The sequence below is a fragment of the Alternaria conjuncta genome, assembly GCF_024043145.1.
Source record: "Alternaria conjuncta strain BMP 0040 chromosome Unknown scaffold_1, whole genome shotgun sequence".
NCBI lineage: Eukaryota > Fungi > Ascomycota > Dothideomycetes > Pleosporales > Pleosporaceae > Alternaria > Alternaria conjuncta.
In genome coordinates, this window is record NW_026250090.1 from 1605428 (window position 1) to 1622956 (window position 17529).

Sequence of the window (17529 nt, forward strand, 5' to 3'; positions counted from 1 at the left end):
CGCCCACCACCGACCGAATCACGCCCGACGACAATCGCTATACCTTCCATACCATCTCGTATCTCGTTACGAGGCTGCAATTAGGGCTGCACGTAGCGACAGCGCTTGATGCATGAGCAAGAAGACTATGGTCGATTTCATGCCCCCCGGCGGGCCCCCAACGGGCGCCACTATGACTACCTTTCGAGTTGCCACGGACAGTGGAACGCCTGACGCAGCAGCTGGCGCATCAAAATCTAGAATGGGTGGTGCTGCGGTGCCTGCAACGAATGGTGCGCAGCCGAGTGCGGCCAGCACGATTCCTCTGAGCGCGCGCAAGGCAGCGCCGCTGGATCTCGCTACCGTGGAGCGCAGAGGACATGGAGCGCCAAACCACCTGCCACCCAAACAGAACCGTCTTTTTGGCCTGCGCGAATCTCCCACATATCGACCGACAGCCGAGCAGTTCAAGGACCCTGTGGCATACATCCAAAGCATTCGCGAAGAAGGGCAAAAGTACGGCATCGTCAAGATTGTCCCACCAGACAGCTGGAAGCCACCATTCGCCATCGATACTGAGCGCTTCCACTTCCGCACGCGGCGACAGGAACTCAACTCGGTTGAAGGTGGCACGCGTGCCAACTTGAACTATCTCGATCAGCTCGCCAAATTCCACAAGCAACATGGCCACAGCCTCACTCGATTTCCGAGCGTGGACAAACGCCCCTTGGATCTCTACAAGCTCAAGAAGGCCGTTGAGAAGAGAGGTGGATTCGAACGTGTTTGCAAGCAGAAGAAATGGGCTGAAATCGGACGCGACCTCGGCTACAGCGGCAAGATAATGTCTTCACTGTCGACGTCGCTCAAAAACTCGTATCAGAAATGGCTACACCCATACGAGGAATATCTGCGACTCGTCAAACCTGGTGTGCAGCAGATGCTGGAGTACGAGCATGGCGGACCCTTCACACCGTCACCAGCCCATTCGCCCATAAAGAAATCGCTACAGGGTACGCCTGTCGCCAACGCTGCAGAGTCACCGGCTATGCGAGCCTCAGCGGCGCTGAACGCGACACTGCAGGGTGACTCTGTGCCTACTCCACCACCAGAGCTCTCACGACCTGCCATGCAGGGGGGCTTCACACCGGTGAACTCGGGAGGCTTCACAGCGGTCAATGCGAACTCAGCACAAAAGCCGTCTACACAACCATCCACACCTAGTACTTTTACTGCGGCGAATTTGCCGAGTGCGATACATCGAGATGTGCTGGAATCGCGCACGTCGACACCTTTGCGCAATGCTGGCAGTCCCATGCTCTCAGCTGACAACACCCCGGACTTCAGACCGCCCGGAGCCGGCCTGACCCCGCTAGCCAATGGGCAGCATTTCAACCAGCTGAAGCGAACCTTTTCCCAGGACCCAGAGAGCAGTGCAAACGACGATGTGGATGAAGCAAACGGCCGACGTAGCAAGCGGCTCAAAAAGGACGCCCCCCCTACCGTTGCGGGCTCACACATGACACAGCCTCGTCAGTCGACCCCCAGTCGAACTTTCCCACGCGTTCGATCAGCCGACGATAGACCTGGTGACCGATGCGAGACTTGCGGTACCGACAACGACCCTCAGAATATCCTACTTTGCGACAGCTGCGACGCTGGTTACCATGGTTCTTGCTTGGACCCACCCATCAAGGCTATCCCTGCATACGACTGGCACTGCCCTAGATGTCTCGTAGGCACAGGGGAGTTTGGATTTGAAGAAGGGGGCATTTACTCGCTCAAGCAGTTCCAGGAACGAGCCCAGCTATTCAAGCAGAATCACTTCGTCGGCAAGACGGCCTTTGATCCGGTCACCAATTTGCCAAAACCAGTTACTGAAGATGATGTAGAACGTGAGTTCTGGCATTCTGTTGCGAACGTTACGGAGACAGTCGAAGTAGAGTATGGAGCAGACATACATTCCACGACACACGGAAGTGGCTTCCCAACTATAGAGAAGAACCCACGCGACCCCTACTCGACCGATCCATGGAACTTGACTGTACTGCCCTATGCACCAGATTCGCTTTTCCGCCACATCAAGTCCGACATCTCAGGTATGACCGTACCCTGGTTATACGTGGGCATGGTATTCTCGACCTTTTGCTGGCATGCGGAGGACCACTACACGTATTCAGCAAATTATCAACATTTTGGCGCTACCAAGACATGGTACGGCGTACCAGCCGAGGACACCGAAAAGTTCGAGCAAGCCATGCGTGAAGCTGTACCAGAACTGTTTGAGAGCCAGCCAGATCTCTTGTTCCAGCTCGTGACGCTGTTGACTCCCGAGCAACTCTTGAAGGCTGGTGTTAGAGTCTATGCTATCGACCAACGTGCTGGAGAGTTTGTAATAACCTTCCCAGAAGCCTATCATGCCGGGTTCAATCATGGCTTCAATTTGAACGAAGCTGTAAACTTCGCGCCGAGCGACTGGGAGCCGTTTGGAGAGCACGGAGTTCAACGCCTTCAGGATTACCGCCGTCAACCATGCTTCTCTCACGACGAGCTACTGCTGGCAGCAGCATCACGCAAAGACACAACCATCAAGACTGCCAAGTGGCTTGCTCCTGCGATGGAGCGAATGCTTGCCAGAGAGTCACGGATACGTGATGAATTCCTGGACAAACACAAAGCTGCGAGAGCGCATACTTGCAAAGTTGACGGTACTGGCAATGCCGGGGGCTCCTGCGAACTCGACTTTATCATCGATGATGCCGACATGCATGAGGATGAATTGATTTGTGCCTTCTGCAAATCATACGGCTATCTGTCTCGCTTCTACTGCACGAAGACCAAGAAGGTTTTGTGTCTACAGCACGCTGGATGGTTTGAATGTTGTCAAGACTCCCCAGAAGCCGAGCGTTACTCTGGAGCCAAGCTCCAACACAAGCTCGTATATCGCATGCAGGAGGATGATCTTGATGCGCTGGTGCAAAAGATTGTCGACAAAGCAAGTACACCCGAAGTCTGGGAGGCAAAGATTGAGGCTTTGCTTTCCGAGGGGCCTCGACCTCAATTGAAGTCCCTACGTGCGCTCTTGCACGAAGGCGAGAAGATTGACTGGGACTTGAACGGTCTCCAGGATCTGAAAGATTTCGTCGAGAAATGCCAGGAAGTTGCTGATGAAGCTACCTCTTACACCACTCGGAAGCAACAAGCCCGTCGCAAAGCAGAGCGTCCTGGAAGAGGACGGCCAAGCAAGTCGGCTGTTGCCGAGGCAGACGAGAAAGATCGCGAATATCGCAATGTGGAGAACATACAAAAGCTTCTCAATCAGGCAAAAGATCTAGGGTTCGATAGCCCGGAAATAACTACGCTCCGAGAACGCGCTGAAAGCATTGTCGAATTCCAGACTAGAGCACGCACCGCTCTACGCGAGCGCACTCCCGAGCAGAGTATCGCACGGCTCGACGAGCTTTTGGAAGAAGGCAAGGGTTTCAACGTCGACCTACCTGAACTCGAATCTCTCGAAAAGGTGGTTCAGCAGTTGAAGTGGCTCCAAGAGGCACAGGACTTCAAGGTAAAGCCTGCGCCGACGCTCCAAGAAGTTGGCGAACTCATCAAGAACGGCATCGAAGTCGGCATGCCAGAGCATCATCCTGACCTTCGCTTCTTGCAAGAGAAGAAAGATCAAGGTGAGTTCTGGGAGAAGAAGGCGAAGGAGCTCATGGAAGTGGAGAACGTGCATTATCAGCAACTCGATGCCTTCTCCAAACAAGCGACCAATCTGCCGGTAACACCAGAGACTCGAGCCGCGATGGATGCCATATTGAAGAAACAACGAGATGCACAAGAGCTGATCATGTCTCTGTACGAGCGAAGCAAGAATCAGGACTTCTCACAACGGCCAAAATACATGGAGGTCCGCAACGCCATGGAGTCTTTGAATGCGCTGAATGGAAAGCCCAATGGCACAAACGACCTTGAGAAGGAGCAGAAGCGACATGAAGATTGGATGAGGCGAGGAAAGAAGCTCTTTGGCAAAGCCAACGCGCCCTTGCATATCCTACACGCGCACATGAAACAAGTCGATGAGCGTAATCGATCCTGCTTCGATTTGGGAGACCAGCCTCGAATGCCCGTAGAGCCCGCGTCCCGTGAACAGAGCCCAGCCGACGGAGAAGAGGAGGACGGCCCCTTGTCCAGTCGAGACGTTTTCTGTATCTGTCGGAAACCTGAAGCTGGTATGATGATCGAGTGTGAATTGTGTCACGAATGGTAAGATGACTTGTTCTACATCAAAATCTATGCACTAACAATGATAGGTATCACGGCAAGTGCCTGAAGATCGCTCGCGGAAAAGTCAAAGAGGACGACAAGTACACATGTCCCATCTGCGATTATCGTGTCAAGATTCCTCGCGATGCGACCCGCCCAAAACTCGAGGACCTCCAGCTTTGGCAGGACGAGGTCCCCGGGTTGCCATTCCAACCCGAGGAAGAGGAAACACTGGACTCGCTGATCGAGCACGGTACTAGGTTCCGGGAGTACGTCGCGCGATACATCAACCCGTTGATGTCAAGCCCTGATGAACTTACTACCCAACGATTCTACCTTCGGAAGCTTGAGGGTGCCGAAATTCTTCTCTCGAACGAGATCAACTTCTTCCGCCAAGAGTTGCACAAATGGGCACCAGTAGCCCCGACACCACCGCCTATTCTGCAAGTGTCTCTGTCTACACGTAAGCCGCGACCGACGAAGCAGCAAAAGCTCATGAGTCAGTTGGGCATTACCAATCCAGACGACCTCCCACAGCACCTCAAAACCAAAACCCATCAGTTCAAGCGCAAGGATGGAGAGAAGCCACCGAGCAACCCGTCGGGCGCCGCTGAACAGTCGCATACTCCACCCGGTGAGCCTCGTCAAGGTCAACCCGAGGGTGAAAGCAGCGAGTACTTCAACACTACCACCACGTCTACGTTCAACAACTCGCCCACATTTGCTACGAGTGCTCCACTGAATTTCAGCGGCTCTTCATCGATTGCGCCTCTAGACCCAGGTCTTTTTGAGAGTTCAGGGCCCGCAGCTCCAACTAGTCCCATGCAAGACCCCTTCAAGAGCTCAAATAGTGGACATGAGATGTTTGGCGAAGCGATGGAAATGGGTGGCGGTCAGGCAGAAGAGGCACTGGCTGTCACCGAAGGCAACAACTACATGGACTAGAAGTCTGACGGCTATACGCCACGGACGCCAGAATCATGGTGCATAATTTCTCAATAGCATCCTAGGGGCGTACGGCAAGGATCGTTGTACAATACGGTTCATCATTGTTTGAGTCGGGGTTCTACGACTGTTGTTTTTAGCATTGTCTTTTACTTCATCATGTCAGATGATGGACTGCTTATTGCATCAGAGGGGTGTTAGGGAGCAGACAGGGCTACTGGCCGACATACCCAGAACAGGCGTAGAGAGACTCGGGTGCTAAATCCATGTTCGATAATGAACTCATAATGCAACAATCTGACCAATGACAATTTGGTGATGTGTGATGTGATGATGGCTGTCCGTGGGTTGTGGGCATGATGATGCGGGGATCTCGGAGGTTTGCTCGAAATGCGCTACTGAGGCGTCCGTGCACTCGACTTTTCTAAGCCGATGCTGGTCATCGACGACGGCGGACGACACATCGCAATGCTTCCAAGTAGAGGGCTGCGGCCGGCCCAGCTTGCGCCTTTGGCCTCACGACAGTCGACAGTCTTACGGACCAATGCTACAAGGAAGGTGCGCATCTGCGAATTCCACTGCCCGCTTCGTTCAATTCACACACGCGTTCTCGCATACAACTCGCCCAGTACCTTGTCTATGATCCTCCTTCTGCACAACAGCCAAATTAGGGCCGCCATGTTGCAATTGCTAATTGCAGTAGTTTTCGTCCCTTCCCCGAACTGCGAACCTCACAGGCCCATCATGTCGAACGAGCCCGCTGCAGTCAGCGCTGTGGAAATCGGGCGCGAACCGAACCCATAATGTCATGATGAGTGCATCATCCGTCCGAAACGCCTCATGGTATGCTCCTTGGAGCTGGGGAAAGTCCAGCGGTCCCGTCGACGCCAGCTCTCTCACACCCGCCGACCGCGTCCCCATCGCCGAATTCTCGCACCGTCCCGTCTCCGAGTTTGCGCGACAACACGCAGAGCCTGTCGTCACCACGTCTACTCCCGAGCTCGCTCCTGCAGCTATCGACAAGCCCGCCGTCGTGGATGGAGCAGTCGCGCCTGCCAAGGCGGCAGTAGACAGCGCGCCTACGTTGACGGAACCCAAGACACTCGACACTCTCTTCGATGCTGAGCCCGTCAAGGACACGCTCCCCACAGCCGAGATTGATCCCACTCGGCTCATCGATCACGCTGGACAATTGCAGGAATTGGGTCTCGATTACGGCTGGGGTATGACGACTCTGTTCGAGAAGTGCATCGAAACCATCTACCTACAGTCAGGCATGGGCTGGGCTGGTTCCATCATTGCTGCCGGTGTCGTTGTCCGTTGCACGACTTTCGTGCTCCAGGCTGCGAGCTCAGACAAGATGGCAGTTATGTCTTCACTGGCACCCGTTACCAAGCCTATACAAGAGAAGATGGAGGCTGCCCTTGCTCGAGGTGACAAGCAACAGGCCGATCTATACAAGATGCAGCAGGCCGCAATCATGAAGCCCTACGTAGGAGGTATGCTTGCCACTGGAGGTTTCATGATCGCGCAAGCCTGGATTGGATTTGCCGCCTTCAGATTCCTAAGGGCTATGGCTGACCTGCCCGTCCCCGGCATGGCGCATGATGGCTTTCTGTGGTTCACCGATCTGAGCAACCGCGACCCTTACTTCATCTTACCGGCTGCAACTTCAGCCATCATGTATACTGTTTTCAAGGCAAGTCTATACTCTTGAACGATGCTCTCACCTTACTGACACACTGAATAGACCGGAGGTGAAACTGGTGTGCAGCCCGATACAGCCCAGGCAGTTACACGTCAAAAGATTTTCACTGGTTTATCCGTCTTCCTCGGTGTTGCCACCGCTTTTCAGGCCTCTGCTCTCCAACTCTACTTCCTGATGTCCGGTATTATGGGCGGTTTAACTGGTTGGTTGCTTCGCCAGAATGGTTTCAGAAAATTCATTGGTATTCGACCGCTACCCAGCAAAGAGAGCAACGAGCTTTACAGCAAAGTCGTCAAGGGAGAGGCGAAGTTGAGTCAAGTTAAGGGAGCCGATGGCAGGGCTCGTTACCAGCCACCCACCCGCAAAGCAGCCCCGATGAACCGTCGCCAGTTGTCCGGCATCAACATCAAATCCGGAGTTGCCCTACCTGCGCATCTCAAGACGGAGGTACCCAAGACGATCGACACGGAATATCCTGACCGGGACATCGATTTCGAGGAAGGTGCCAAAGGCAAGCCAATCAGCGAGAAGCTGGACTACTACCGCAGAAACTACCGCCTTGCCTACATCTGGAGGCGAACGGGCAACGGCGTGGATCGCTTCATGAGGTCTATGGGCTTTGGAGACAAGAAGATGTCACCCGAGGAGTACAGGAGGAAGAAGAGGGCTGATGATTACGAGATTGAGAGGAGACGCAGGTTCCAAAATAGGCAATAGAGACGTGTCGGAGATGTGGACGGCCATGTATGATATACGCGTGTTGGACCTTGTGTTAGTAGTACGTGCATCTCCAAAAGGACTGGGAGTTGTTTGATACGCATAGCGAGAGATTTTGTATAAATACTAAGAGACGCATGTGCTCCTGCTCGGATCTTGGACGTATGGGTGTTTACAGTTTTTGAATGCATCGAAAGCTCGTTTGCGATTCCAACTCTCGTTCGTAACCATGCTTGAAACGAAGACAACTCGACTGTGATTCAATCAACTCCAAGACGAAAGGTGATGCCTCTGAACGCAATGCCATTGATTGCACTGGTATATACAGATACGTCTCCAGGCTCTACACCTCCCCTTGCACTGCCCATCTACTCCAGCGACGTGTACATATCCAGCTCCTGACCATTCCTCCTCCTCCGCTCCACAGGATCCGCTCGCATCTCCACGCCTGGTCCCACGCGCCTGGAATCGGCTCCGGAGCGATGAGTCGGGAATATCTGGTAGCACATAATGATTAGCATCATTCCCAAATACAAAGTATGACCACTTTATCCTATCAATACTCTTCCATTGACGTTGACATACCTTGGTACCACTCCACCCCAACCGATACGCCGCCTCATTCGCGACCAACTCGCCAAAACCCAACATGAGCCCGTTGACAAACGGCAAGAAGAGGTTTATCGCTGCGCCGCGGAGTAGACCCCATATTGTGGGTGGCTTGTAGAGGATCAGGGGTGTTGAACTTGAGGATGCGGATTCGGGCGAGGAGGAGGTGAGCTCGTTGTTTGCGTCGTAGTTTTCGCTGTCCGAGGGGATGGTTATGCCGGATTCGGTGAGGTTAGTGGCGTCGGCCATGGTGGGTGGGGTGATTGGGGAGAGATTGGGTGGTGGGTGGTGGGAGGTAGGCTGGTGGTGGATGCTGGATGCTAGGTGCTGGGTGCTGGATGGGTGCTAGAGCCCCACGCGGAGGTGATGCGGAGGACGGCGCGAGGTTGATTTGGTCGGGCGGGGGTATGTTGACAGTCAGATATTGTCGATTGACGTGGTGTGTCGCCGACTGGGCAAGGAATGGTCCACTGACGCGCGTGGTTCGTAGTGCGCGACAGTCCCGAGGTTGCTGCTCGAGGTGTTGATGAGGCTCACATTAATTCCGGCCTTGGCACTATCTCGGAACTTTAATGCACTTCGAAAGGTGCTGCATGTCAAGGTCTAAACGGCTCATTGGCAGACAAATCTTCGGAGCCATAGAGAAATCCTGAAGTCTTATTACCATGTTATCTGGTTGTTGTTTAAAAAGGTGACTTGCATCGACTTTGTTTGTGTTTCGCGGTGAATGTCAACGGCGAGCAAGCGACGTCACCAGCTACCGCCTGCGGTAGGTACCTAAAAGCCCGCCCTGAGTTTACATAGACCCCACCGCAGTCAACCAACGCGTCCAAGCCACCAACCACGCCACTACCCTCATCTTCAACAGCAGCATTACTACGCTGTCATGTCTGAAGCTGCCCCCGACCAAGACGCTCTCATTGCTCAGCTTGCTAGCCTGACTGGCCTCGATCCCGCAACCGTATGTTGATGGAAGCTCATCGAAGCTATTGGAGCTGTTCACTCACACAAAGAACAGGCAGAACGCTACTTGAACGCCTCCAACGGAGACCTCACCCTCGCTGCATCCCTCTTCTTCGACGAATCGGCCGAACAACAAGACGACGCTTCCGAACCAGACGTCGATATGGCTGGTGACGAGTCAAACACAGACGCTCCCAGTGTGCCCCAAGGAGCTGGTGGAGGGCGCACTCTCGGGGGCGCATATGTACCCTCCCCTGCGCCAGAGTCATCTCGATCATCGTCGCAGCCTGCTGCTGCTCGTGGACAGCCTGCCCAGAGGGGCGTAGCAGGTGCGCGGACGCTTAGGGACCTCCAGTCATCAGGTGGCGGACACGGACACGCCCATGATGACGACGATGACGACGAGAACCCTGATGATGAGAACCAGGACTTCTTCGCCGGTGGTGAGAAGTCAGGTCTTGCCGTTCAGAACCCAAACCAGTCAAATCCGCGCGATCAGATCAACAACATCCTGAAGCGCGCACGACAGTAAGCCGGCCAAGCGTCGTTTAGGCCACTCCAGCTAACAAGCGCAGGAACGCTCCCCGACCAGGCGGTGACGAGGAGCAGCCCGCCAGTTCCTCTCATTTCCGTGGCGCAGGTACTACCCTTGGAGGCGATGATGCTCCCTCCCGAACCATTCCAGACCCCACTGCCAACATCCCCGCACCGCCCCCGCGCGCCCACCGCGAGCTTCACCTCTGGCGTGACGGCTTCTCAGTCGACGACGGCGACCTGTTCCGGTACGATGACCCGGCCAACGCACGTACATTGGAGATGATCAACACGGGCCACGCTCCATTGCATATTCTCAATGTAGAACACGGCCAGGAGGTGGATGTCGAAGTGCACGCGCACAAGGACGAGGACTACAAGAAGCCAAAGAAGAAGTACGTTCCCTTCTCGGGTAGCGGAAACCGTCTGGGCAGCCCCACCCCTGGTGCAAGCTCAGCGGCTGCTCCCATGGCACCGGCAGCTTCAAGTAGCACGGCAGCCTCGACTCCAGCGGCCTCTGCGCAACCTACCGTCGACGTCGACTCATCGGCTCCTACCCTCACGCTCCAGCTACGTCTTGGTGACGGTACACGGCTGACCTCGCGGTTCAACACTACACACACTATTGGCGACGTCTACGACTTTGTCGGCAGGGCTAGCCCGGCCAGTCAGGATCGCGAGTGGGCGCTCATGACCACGTTCCCCAGCAACGAGCTGACGGACAAGGCCCAAGTGCTGGGTGACATTCCAGAGTTCAAACGTGGTGGTGTAGTGGTACAGAAGTGGAAGTGAGGACGCATTGTACATGGCTGCACTCGAGTCCGGATTGCCGTTTATAGTGCGGGTGCGGGCAATGGAGGATGCAAACGTAGAAAGCGTGTGCTGATCACGACAATATCATCTGCAAAGGCGTTATGGCAAAATGCAGGATAGATTTGGGAACGGTAGCTGGATAGCATTCATGACAATATCGATGCTGCAGGGTGCACATAATTGCACAACCTGCCAAATGTGGTACCCGTTGTTATCTGGCATGGTGCATTGCACTGCATGAAGCTTGACGTGTGCGCGGCGCGTCGCACCGCAGTCGTGAGTTTAGCAGTAGCCTCACGATTGGCGGGACGTTTAGCATTGTGTTTGCACATCGTTAATTTGTCTGGACAGAAGGGCCGAAGAACGTTTCTCCAGCCTCCAACATTATCTTTCGATTCAGGTCGCTGCTGCAGGGTTCACTGTGGGACTGTATCGCCATGTCCGTTGGATCGGCTGAATAAGATGACGACCACAGAGTCGCTGCATTTCGCTTGGGTAATAGACGCCTTCGCTCCTTCTCTTATCTCTAATTATACCGCCGAGCTGGCTGAGAATGTCGCCCGTCGAGTGCCAAATGTTATTTGCGTGCGCCCCCAGATAGCATCAGCAGTGGGGGGTGGCGTGCTGGGCTGGTTGGCATATCAGTCGTGGCTGCTAGCTGAGTCCTAGTGAATCCTTCCTGCGGATAGATGAGCAGCGGCCATGGTGCGACGGCTCTGCCGCTCGGAAGATTTTGCGAAACGCGCAAGCACCGACTTCAAGGACGACATGGCACCACTCAGACGCAACCTCTGCTCGTCGTTAGGCGATCAACAGTGTGCAACGCGTCAGCCCTCCCCCTGGAGTACCTTGCAGCACGGGGCGGGAGGCGGCGCGGGAGTTGGGGGTTAAGGCGTCTTGGTGCAAAACCGATGGGGATTCCCAGATCGACGAGGCTCTGGCCGCGTACTGCCGTTTGAGAGTGTTCGACGCTTCTTCTGCTCGTGCAATTTCGTACCCTGTCGAGTAGTCTTGTCCCGCGCTCTTGGTATCGTCATTTCCGTCTAATCATCGTCTGCGGTTTTTTCTCTTGAGGCTTGCATTCCTCGATCGATCCCGTTCGCTCTTTCTCGCATTCCACCGGCCCTTTCCCGAGTTCACGTGCGGCAGGAACGACCGACACAGATAGACGGATTGACCATCCTTCTTGCCCTCTTCACTGTAGTCGGCCCCGCCTTCCTTTCCTTTGCATCCAAGCTAGCATCGCTCGGCAGCGCCTTCACCAGAGCTTCGCCGCCATCTTTAACACCCACGGTCCTTACCACCTGCACCACTTCACCACACCTCCTCGCCATCAGTCGCTAGTCCTTCTTTCGCGCTACACCTCCGCAACCTCAAGCGATGCAGCTTTTACATTATCGGTAAATCCTACGACTACCCCAGTACACTAGGTACCATACCGGCATAAGGTTAGTGTGCACCACTAAACGATACGAATACGAACAACATCGACATCATGTTTGTCCGATCACCCCGCAGATTTGCGATAGTTTCCTTTATAGCATTGGTTTTCATCTTCGCCGTCCTACAGCAGAGCCCATGGGCGAACGAGAAGGTGTACGAGCGCATGCCGCTCTTCAATTCGGGGAATAGACCGCCGGTACAGGAACTCCTGAACGAAAGTCCAGGCGAGGCGCAGGCGCATCTCGAGGATGCATGGCATAATGCCGTGCCCATCCCCGGCGCGATGCCTAGCCCCGTGGATGCGCAATCGCCAGCGGAGCCAGCAGAGGTTATGCTGCCGCCAATGGAGACCTCGCGCGAGCCTGAGGTCGACGCATCGAAGCCCACCAAGCCTCACCCGCCATGGGTGACGGCACCGTCGCGGACAGGCTCTTTCATCCCTCCCTACCCGACACCATCCAACTGGAAGCAGTACATGGCGAAGATGCTGGACTGGCCGCGACCGAGCTGGAGTGGTCACTGGCCGCCATTCGGCGACTACGTCGACAAGAAGTACGACCCGAACCGGTGGGAACAATTCGATTTGTAAGTGTACACACGTTGCGCGCCACAGTGGTGGTTCTAATCTTAAGCAGGGACTATCGCATCTACGAGTCTAGCCATGATAAGCTGAACGACACGATTGCCTCTGATCCGATCGCATACAAGCCGTTCCCCAAGTACAATACCCCAAAGTGGAAGCAGAAGTGGCACGGTGAATACGTGGCTTGTCTGGGTCCGCGCGGCAAACCCCTCAACGAGAGCACCGACGACGAGGTCCAGGTCTACCGCGGCATACCCGAGGACTTTCCCCCGGTATACGCTGGTGGTTATGATGTCATCGGACTCGACGACGATGTCTGCTTCGACCGATACTCACGATACGGCCCGTACGGATATGGTGATGATGAGTTCCCAGAGGAGGTTAAGAACTGGAAGGCGCCCGCTACTGTCCCCGAGTGGCCTCAGGTGAACTGGGGTGCGCTGCAAGACGATTGTCTTGAGCGGAACAAGGGGCGCTACCGGCCCAAGGCCAGGTCGCCAATCGTGAAGATTCCCAGCACTGTCCTACCTGAGCCCGCGGCGGCGTCGTCGGCGTTTGCGATCCCCACAGACACGAGCCGAAGCAACTTAGAGAACCGCGATGACAGCGAGAAGAAGTACCACCACCGTACAGCCATTCTCATCCGTGCCTGGACCGGATACAACTACGAAGAGAACGACATCACCGCCATTCGCGCCATGGTCTCCGAGCTCTCCCTCCAGTCCGGCGGTGAATACCAAGTTTACCTCTACGTCCACGTCAAGGACAGAGATGCACCCATCTTCGACAGCCAGTATGAATACGATCGCATCCTAAAAGAAAACGTACCTGAGGAACTGCGCGACATTGCTATCCTATGGTCAGAATCCATCTTCCCGAAATGGTATCCCAAGGTTATGGACTGGCAGGTCTATTGGCAGCAATTCATGTGTCTACAATGGTTCAGTCTTACGCACCCCGAATTTGATTACGTCTGGAACTGGGAAACAGACGCTAGATACACTGGACACCACTATCACTTCTTCGAGAAGATCAGCGAGTTCGCGGACAAACAACCGAGGAAGCTGTTGTGGGAGCGCAACAAGCGATACTATCTTCCGAGCGTACATGGAGACTACCAATCATACGTCGAAAACACACACAAAGACGTCTTGAACGCATCTGCAAACTCGCTCATCCCACCACCCGTATGGGGACCACGGCCATGGAGACTTGCCATCCCTCCCCAGAAACCACTAGGCCCTACACCACCCACGACTATGGAGGAAGACAACTTCGAGTGGGGTGTTGGTGAGCCTGCGGACTTCATCACTCTTCTTCCGATGTGGGACCCTAGGAACACGACTTGGTCTTACAAGGATAAGATCTGGAACTACCTGCCTCACATCCGACCAATCTTCACGCCAGAGGATGGCCAGGCCGATTGGTTCACTCACCCTATCTTTGAACAGATTGATCGCCGGACTTTCATCAACACAGTCGTACGTTTCAGCAAGAAGATGCTGCAAGCTATGCATGAGGAGAACTTGGTTGGACGCAGTATGCAGGCCGAGATGTGGCCCTCGACAGTTGCACTCCAACACGGTTTGAAAGCCGTATACGCTCCTCACCCGATCTTCAACGACCGTCACTGGCCCGCCGCATATACGGAAGCCATCTTTGATACCGCATCGACCGTCGATGAAGAGACAGGTGAAGCATTGGAAAGCCGTCAAGGCGCCTGGACCGAAGAAGCCGACTCACCCTACAACCACGACCGCGAGTTCAACTTCCAAGGCTGGAGTTGGTACTATGCATCACGCTTCCCACGTAACCTATACCGACGATGGCTCAACTGGCCCATTGTCCAACAAAACTGGGGAGAGTCAGAAAAGATCGATGGCGGACCAGGCTCTGACGGCGAGCTGGAGCAGAAGAGGATGTGCATACCGGGTATGCTACTCCATCCCGTAAAGAGGATGGCCAAGTACAAGGAAAAGCCTTGAACGAGATGACCGGAATGGAACGGAACGCAATACCAGGTCTCATACGACCAACGACCACCGCAGCGCCGTGTTGACACGAATATCATCTGAACACCAGTATTTATCTGTGTGTATAGCAGGAAGGGATTGAGCGCCATCCTATTTGCCACTTTTGCCTTCTCTACCAAAAGCATGGGCGGAGCATAAGTCATGCTTTGTACTCTTTTTTCCTTTGGCCTTCTCAACTGATACCTGTTTCCTCTTTCTCCTTCTCCGTTTCGTTTCGTTACCAGACCTGAAGATGTCTGCTGGGTACCTTTGTTGTTATCTTAGGGGTTACAAGCATTTGCTGGACATATATTTTGGCGCTCTTGGCAGACTATTTACGGCATCAGTGGTTTTGACACTCATCGTCAGCTTGTTGATAGATCTTTCTGAATCGCCTGAGAGGCGTGGTTAGATATAGATGGCATCTTTTTTTGAAATGTATAAGGATTACTGTTCAATGTGTCGCGTGGTACTACTTTGGTGTTCTTGCGTGCGGCTAGGATTGCGCATCACTGCGTCCGCCTTGAGCTGGTGGTTCGCAGATTGGTGGTGGACCATGGAACGCTAATGGATATTCGTACGCAACCATGGTTCAATCTGTGAGCCGAAAAGTTTCTTGGTAAAGCTGTGGCATGTTACGATATAAGCGCTTTTTCTACTACGATAAAGATCTTAGCTACACAGCTTTATACTATCATCTATAGCCATCGCCATCGCCATCGCCATAACCACACTCTCGTCACACGACGCTCGGTGTTCAATACGCCACACCACTTCGCCACTTCATCCATCTCAGTTCCACCCTCAATTGCGCTCTTGTCTTCAACTACTACAAGATGGCCAACACTCAACACCGAGGCTTCCTCACTCTCCCAACTGAGCTGCGCTTGGAAGTATACAAGCGGCTTATAGCTGCATGTCTTGCCGACGGCTATCCACGTCACGCGGGAGGACTATTACGGTCCTGCACCAAGATCCACGATGAGATGGCAGAGTACATTGACAGAATTCTGCCTTTCATCAAAATTCAACACTACTGGATACGAAATACCGAATCGATGGATTCATTACACGCATATCTTCCTTCGACCTACGAGTTCACCACGCCGCCAGAAGACGCCACGCTGCTGATACCCGTCAGCAAGGTTATCGAGCATTGGGGAGCCCGCCGTGTCTTTAATGACATGTGCATTTCACTTCTTCACGCCGCTCCCACCCAGCTACGATCCCTCACCCTTGGATTCTACTATTCCCTCCCAGACATGAACGAATCATGGCGTGCTAATATCCGCCGAGTCAGCTGCTTTTTCCATTTGATACGTCAAATGTTGATGGAAGCAGAGCAGTGCCACCTGAAAAATGTCGGTCGTTTGATGATAGACTTGAGTAATCATGGAGCACCTCCCAGTTCGATAGGCGCAGTTGAGGGCACTAAATGCCTTTGGACAACGTTGGAATTTAGGTACAAACATTCCAAGTGAATGGGAAGAGGACAGAAACAAGATTCAGCAAGGCGGCATTGTCACCGCTCCATAACAAGTTGACAAACTCAGCCTTTCACCGTCGCCTGCTCATCTTGTACTTCGCTAGCGCTGCAGCGTATTTGCTCGCTAGATTACCAAACTTTGCAAACTCTACTCTACTTTCATCTTCAACAGACCGCCAATTTCCCGACAGAGATCTCTCAACTCACCACAGACCAGAATTCAGCGCCATGGCAAAAGACAAGCCTTCCCCATTCCTCACGCTACCAGCAGAACTACGACTTCAGATCTATAGCAATCTTCTCACCGAAACCCTGGAAAATGGACGCACCTCCGATGTCGGTGCTCTATACCTCGCTTCGCGCACAACCTATACGGAAATGAAGCCACTCGTCTCAACAGTCCAAGTAGCCCTCGACCTGAAGCGCGCCTGGGATCATTCTAGACGGCTCAGAGGCGAAGTCAGAGGACGATTGGGCTTCCAAATACCATTATCACACACCTACATCAATCCGCTCACCGAGTTCGCCATCACCGCACCGCGCGATCGCAAACGCAGAAATTCCGTTCAAAGGGCTAAGCACGACATGCTGCGTCGCACGGAAGACTTCGCGGTTTTCGGCCTCCGTCTCCTACTCTGCCCTTTCGGTTTCGGAGTGGAACGTCGATATACCAATAAACAACTCCTCGCGTCTAGCGATTTCTTCTTCCGCGCCTTCTACCAGATATGGGGAAAAGAGTTTTTGGAGAAGGCTAGGCTGAAGAGATACATTGATCGGTTAACCTTTCAGAAAGATTCCCACGTGGAGGATAGATACATTGTGAAGATTGTGCACGGGAAGCAGTATGGGGGCGTGTATCTTCCTGCGTCTGGAGCTTTTTATGGTCCGTGGTGCTTTCTTACTGAGGGATCGACGAAGAGGCTGTGGGGAGTGGATTTTAGGGGCGGATTGAAGCTGCCGGGGTGGAGACATGAGCGTATAGATTGGTTTATCAGGGGTAGTGCTATTTGAGGGGTATATGTCGAATGAGTTTGCGGGGTTAGATGAGGATTGCGCACCGACCTCTCGGTGTGTTCATTGCTATATTGTTACATGGTCATGGTGGCATACTGATGCAAAGTAGGGTCGCAAAGCTCATGCATTCAACCTTGTATAATCTGTTCCGTTCTAATCTACGAAAATTTGCACAAATCATCATCTAACCCGTTTGTTCTCACTTCCTACACAATGAATCACCTCACAAAGTTATTGTATCAGCAAGAGATAAATCCGTGCTCTGAAACTAAGTTAATTCTTTGCATTCGATGCTCCTATATATAAGAGCAGGAAGCACTAACTGTAACGATCACTTCCCCTCACCTTGGTATTTAAATAACTGACGCATTATACAGAATATGATTCTCACCCTTCCAACAGAGCTTCGAATCGAGGTCTATAGACACCTCATCGTCGAAAGCATCACTTCTGGACGTCCACA

At 53.6% G+C, this 17529-nt stretch overlaps 5 protein-coding genes across 5 annotated transcripts; 4 read left to right on the forward strand and 1 right to left on the reverse strand.

Annotated features, from left to right (window-relative positions):
* Positions 1-172: 172 nt before the first annotated feature.
* On the forward strand, positions 173-5184 carry J4E85_000590 (uncharacterized protein; the record flags this gene model as incomplete). Its single annotated transcript, XM_051464880.1, has 2 exons — positions 173-4239; positions 4287-5184. The coding sequence occupies 2 exons, from the start codon at positions 173-175 to the stop codon at positions 5182-5184; spliced, it is 4965 nt and encodes a 1654-aa protein (XP_051331401.1).
* An 811-nt stretch (positions 5185-5995) lies between these two features.
* J4E85_000591 (uncharacterized protein) lies at positions 5996-7609 on the forward strand (the record flags this gene model as incomplete). The annotated part of the gene is made up of 2 exons (XM_051464881.1): positions 5996-6874; positions 6935-7609. 2 exons carry the CDS (start codon positions 5996-5998, stop codon positions 7607-7609), a joined length of 1554 nt encoding a protein of 517 aa, XP_051331402.1.
* Positions 7610-7977: 368 nt separating this feature from the next.
* J4E85_000592 (uncharacterized protein) lies at positions 7978-8467 on the reverse strand (the record flags this gene model as incomplete). Its single annotated transcript, XM_051464882.1, has 2 exons — positions 7978-8106; positions 8195-8467. The coding sequence occupies 2 exons, from the start codon at positions 8465-8467 to the stop codon at positions 7978-7980; spliced, it is 402 nt and encodes a 133-aa protein (XP_051331403.1).
* A 637-nt stretch (positions 8468-9104) lies between these two features.
* UBX1 (UBX domain-containing protein 1) lies at positions 9105-10507 on the forward strand (the record flags this gene model as incomplete). Its single annotated transcript, XM_051464883.1, has 3 exons — positions 9105-9179; positions 9237-9709; positions 9757-10507. 3 exons carry the CDS (start codon positions 9105-9107, stop codon positions 10505-10507), a joined length of 1299 nt encoding a protein of 432 aa, XP_051331404.1.
* A 1516-nt stretch (positions 10508-12023) lies between these two features.
* On the forward strand, positions 12024-14539 carry J4E85_000594 (uncharacterized protein; the record flags this gene model as incomplete). Its single annotated transcript, XM_051464884.1, has 2 exons — positions 12024-12556; positions 12607-14539. The coding sequence occupies 2 exons, from the start codon at positions 12024-12026 to the stop codon at positions 14537-14539; spliced, it is 2466 nt and encodes an 821-aa protein (XP_051331405.1).
* Between the last annotated feature and the right edge of the window lie 2990 nt (positions 14540-17529).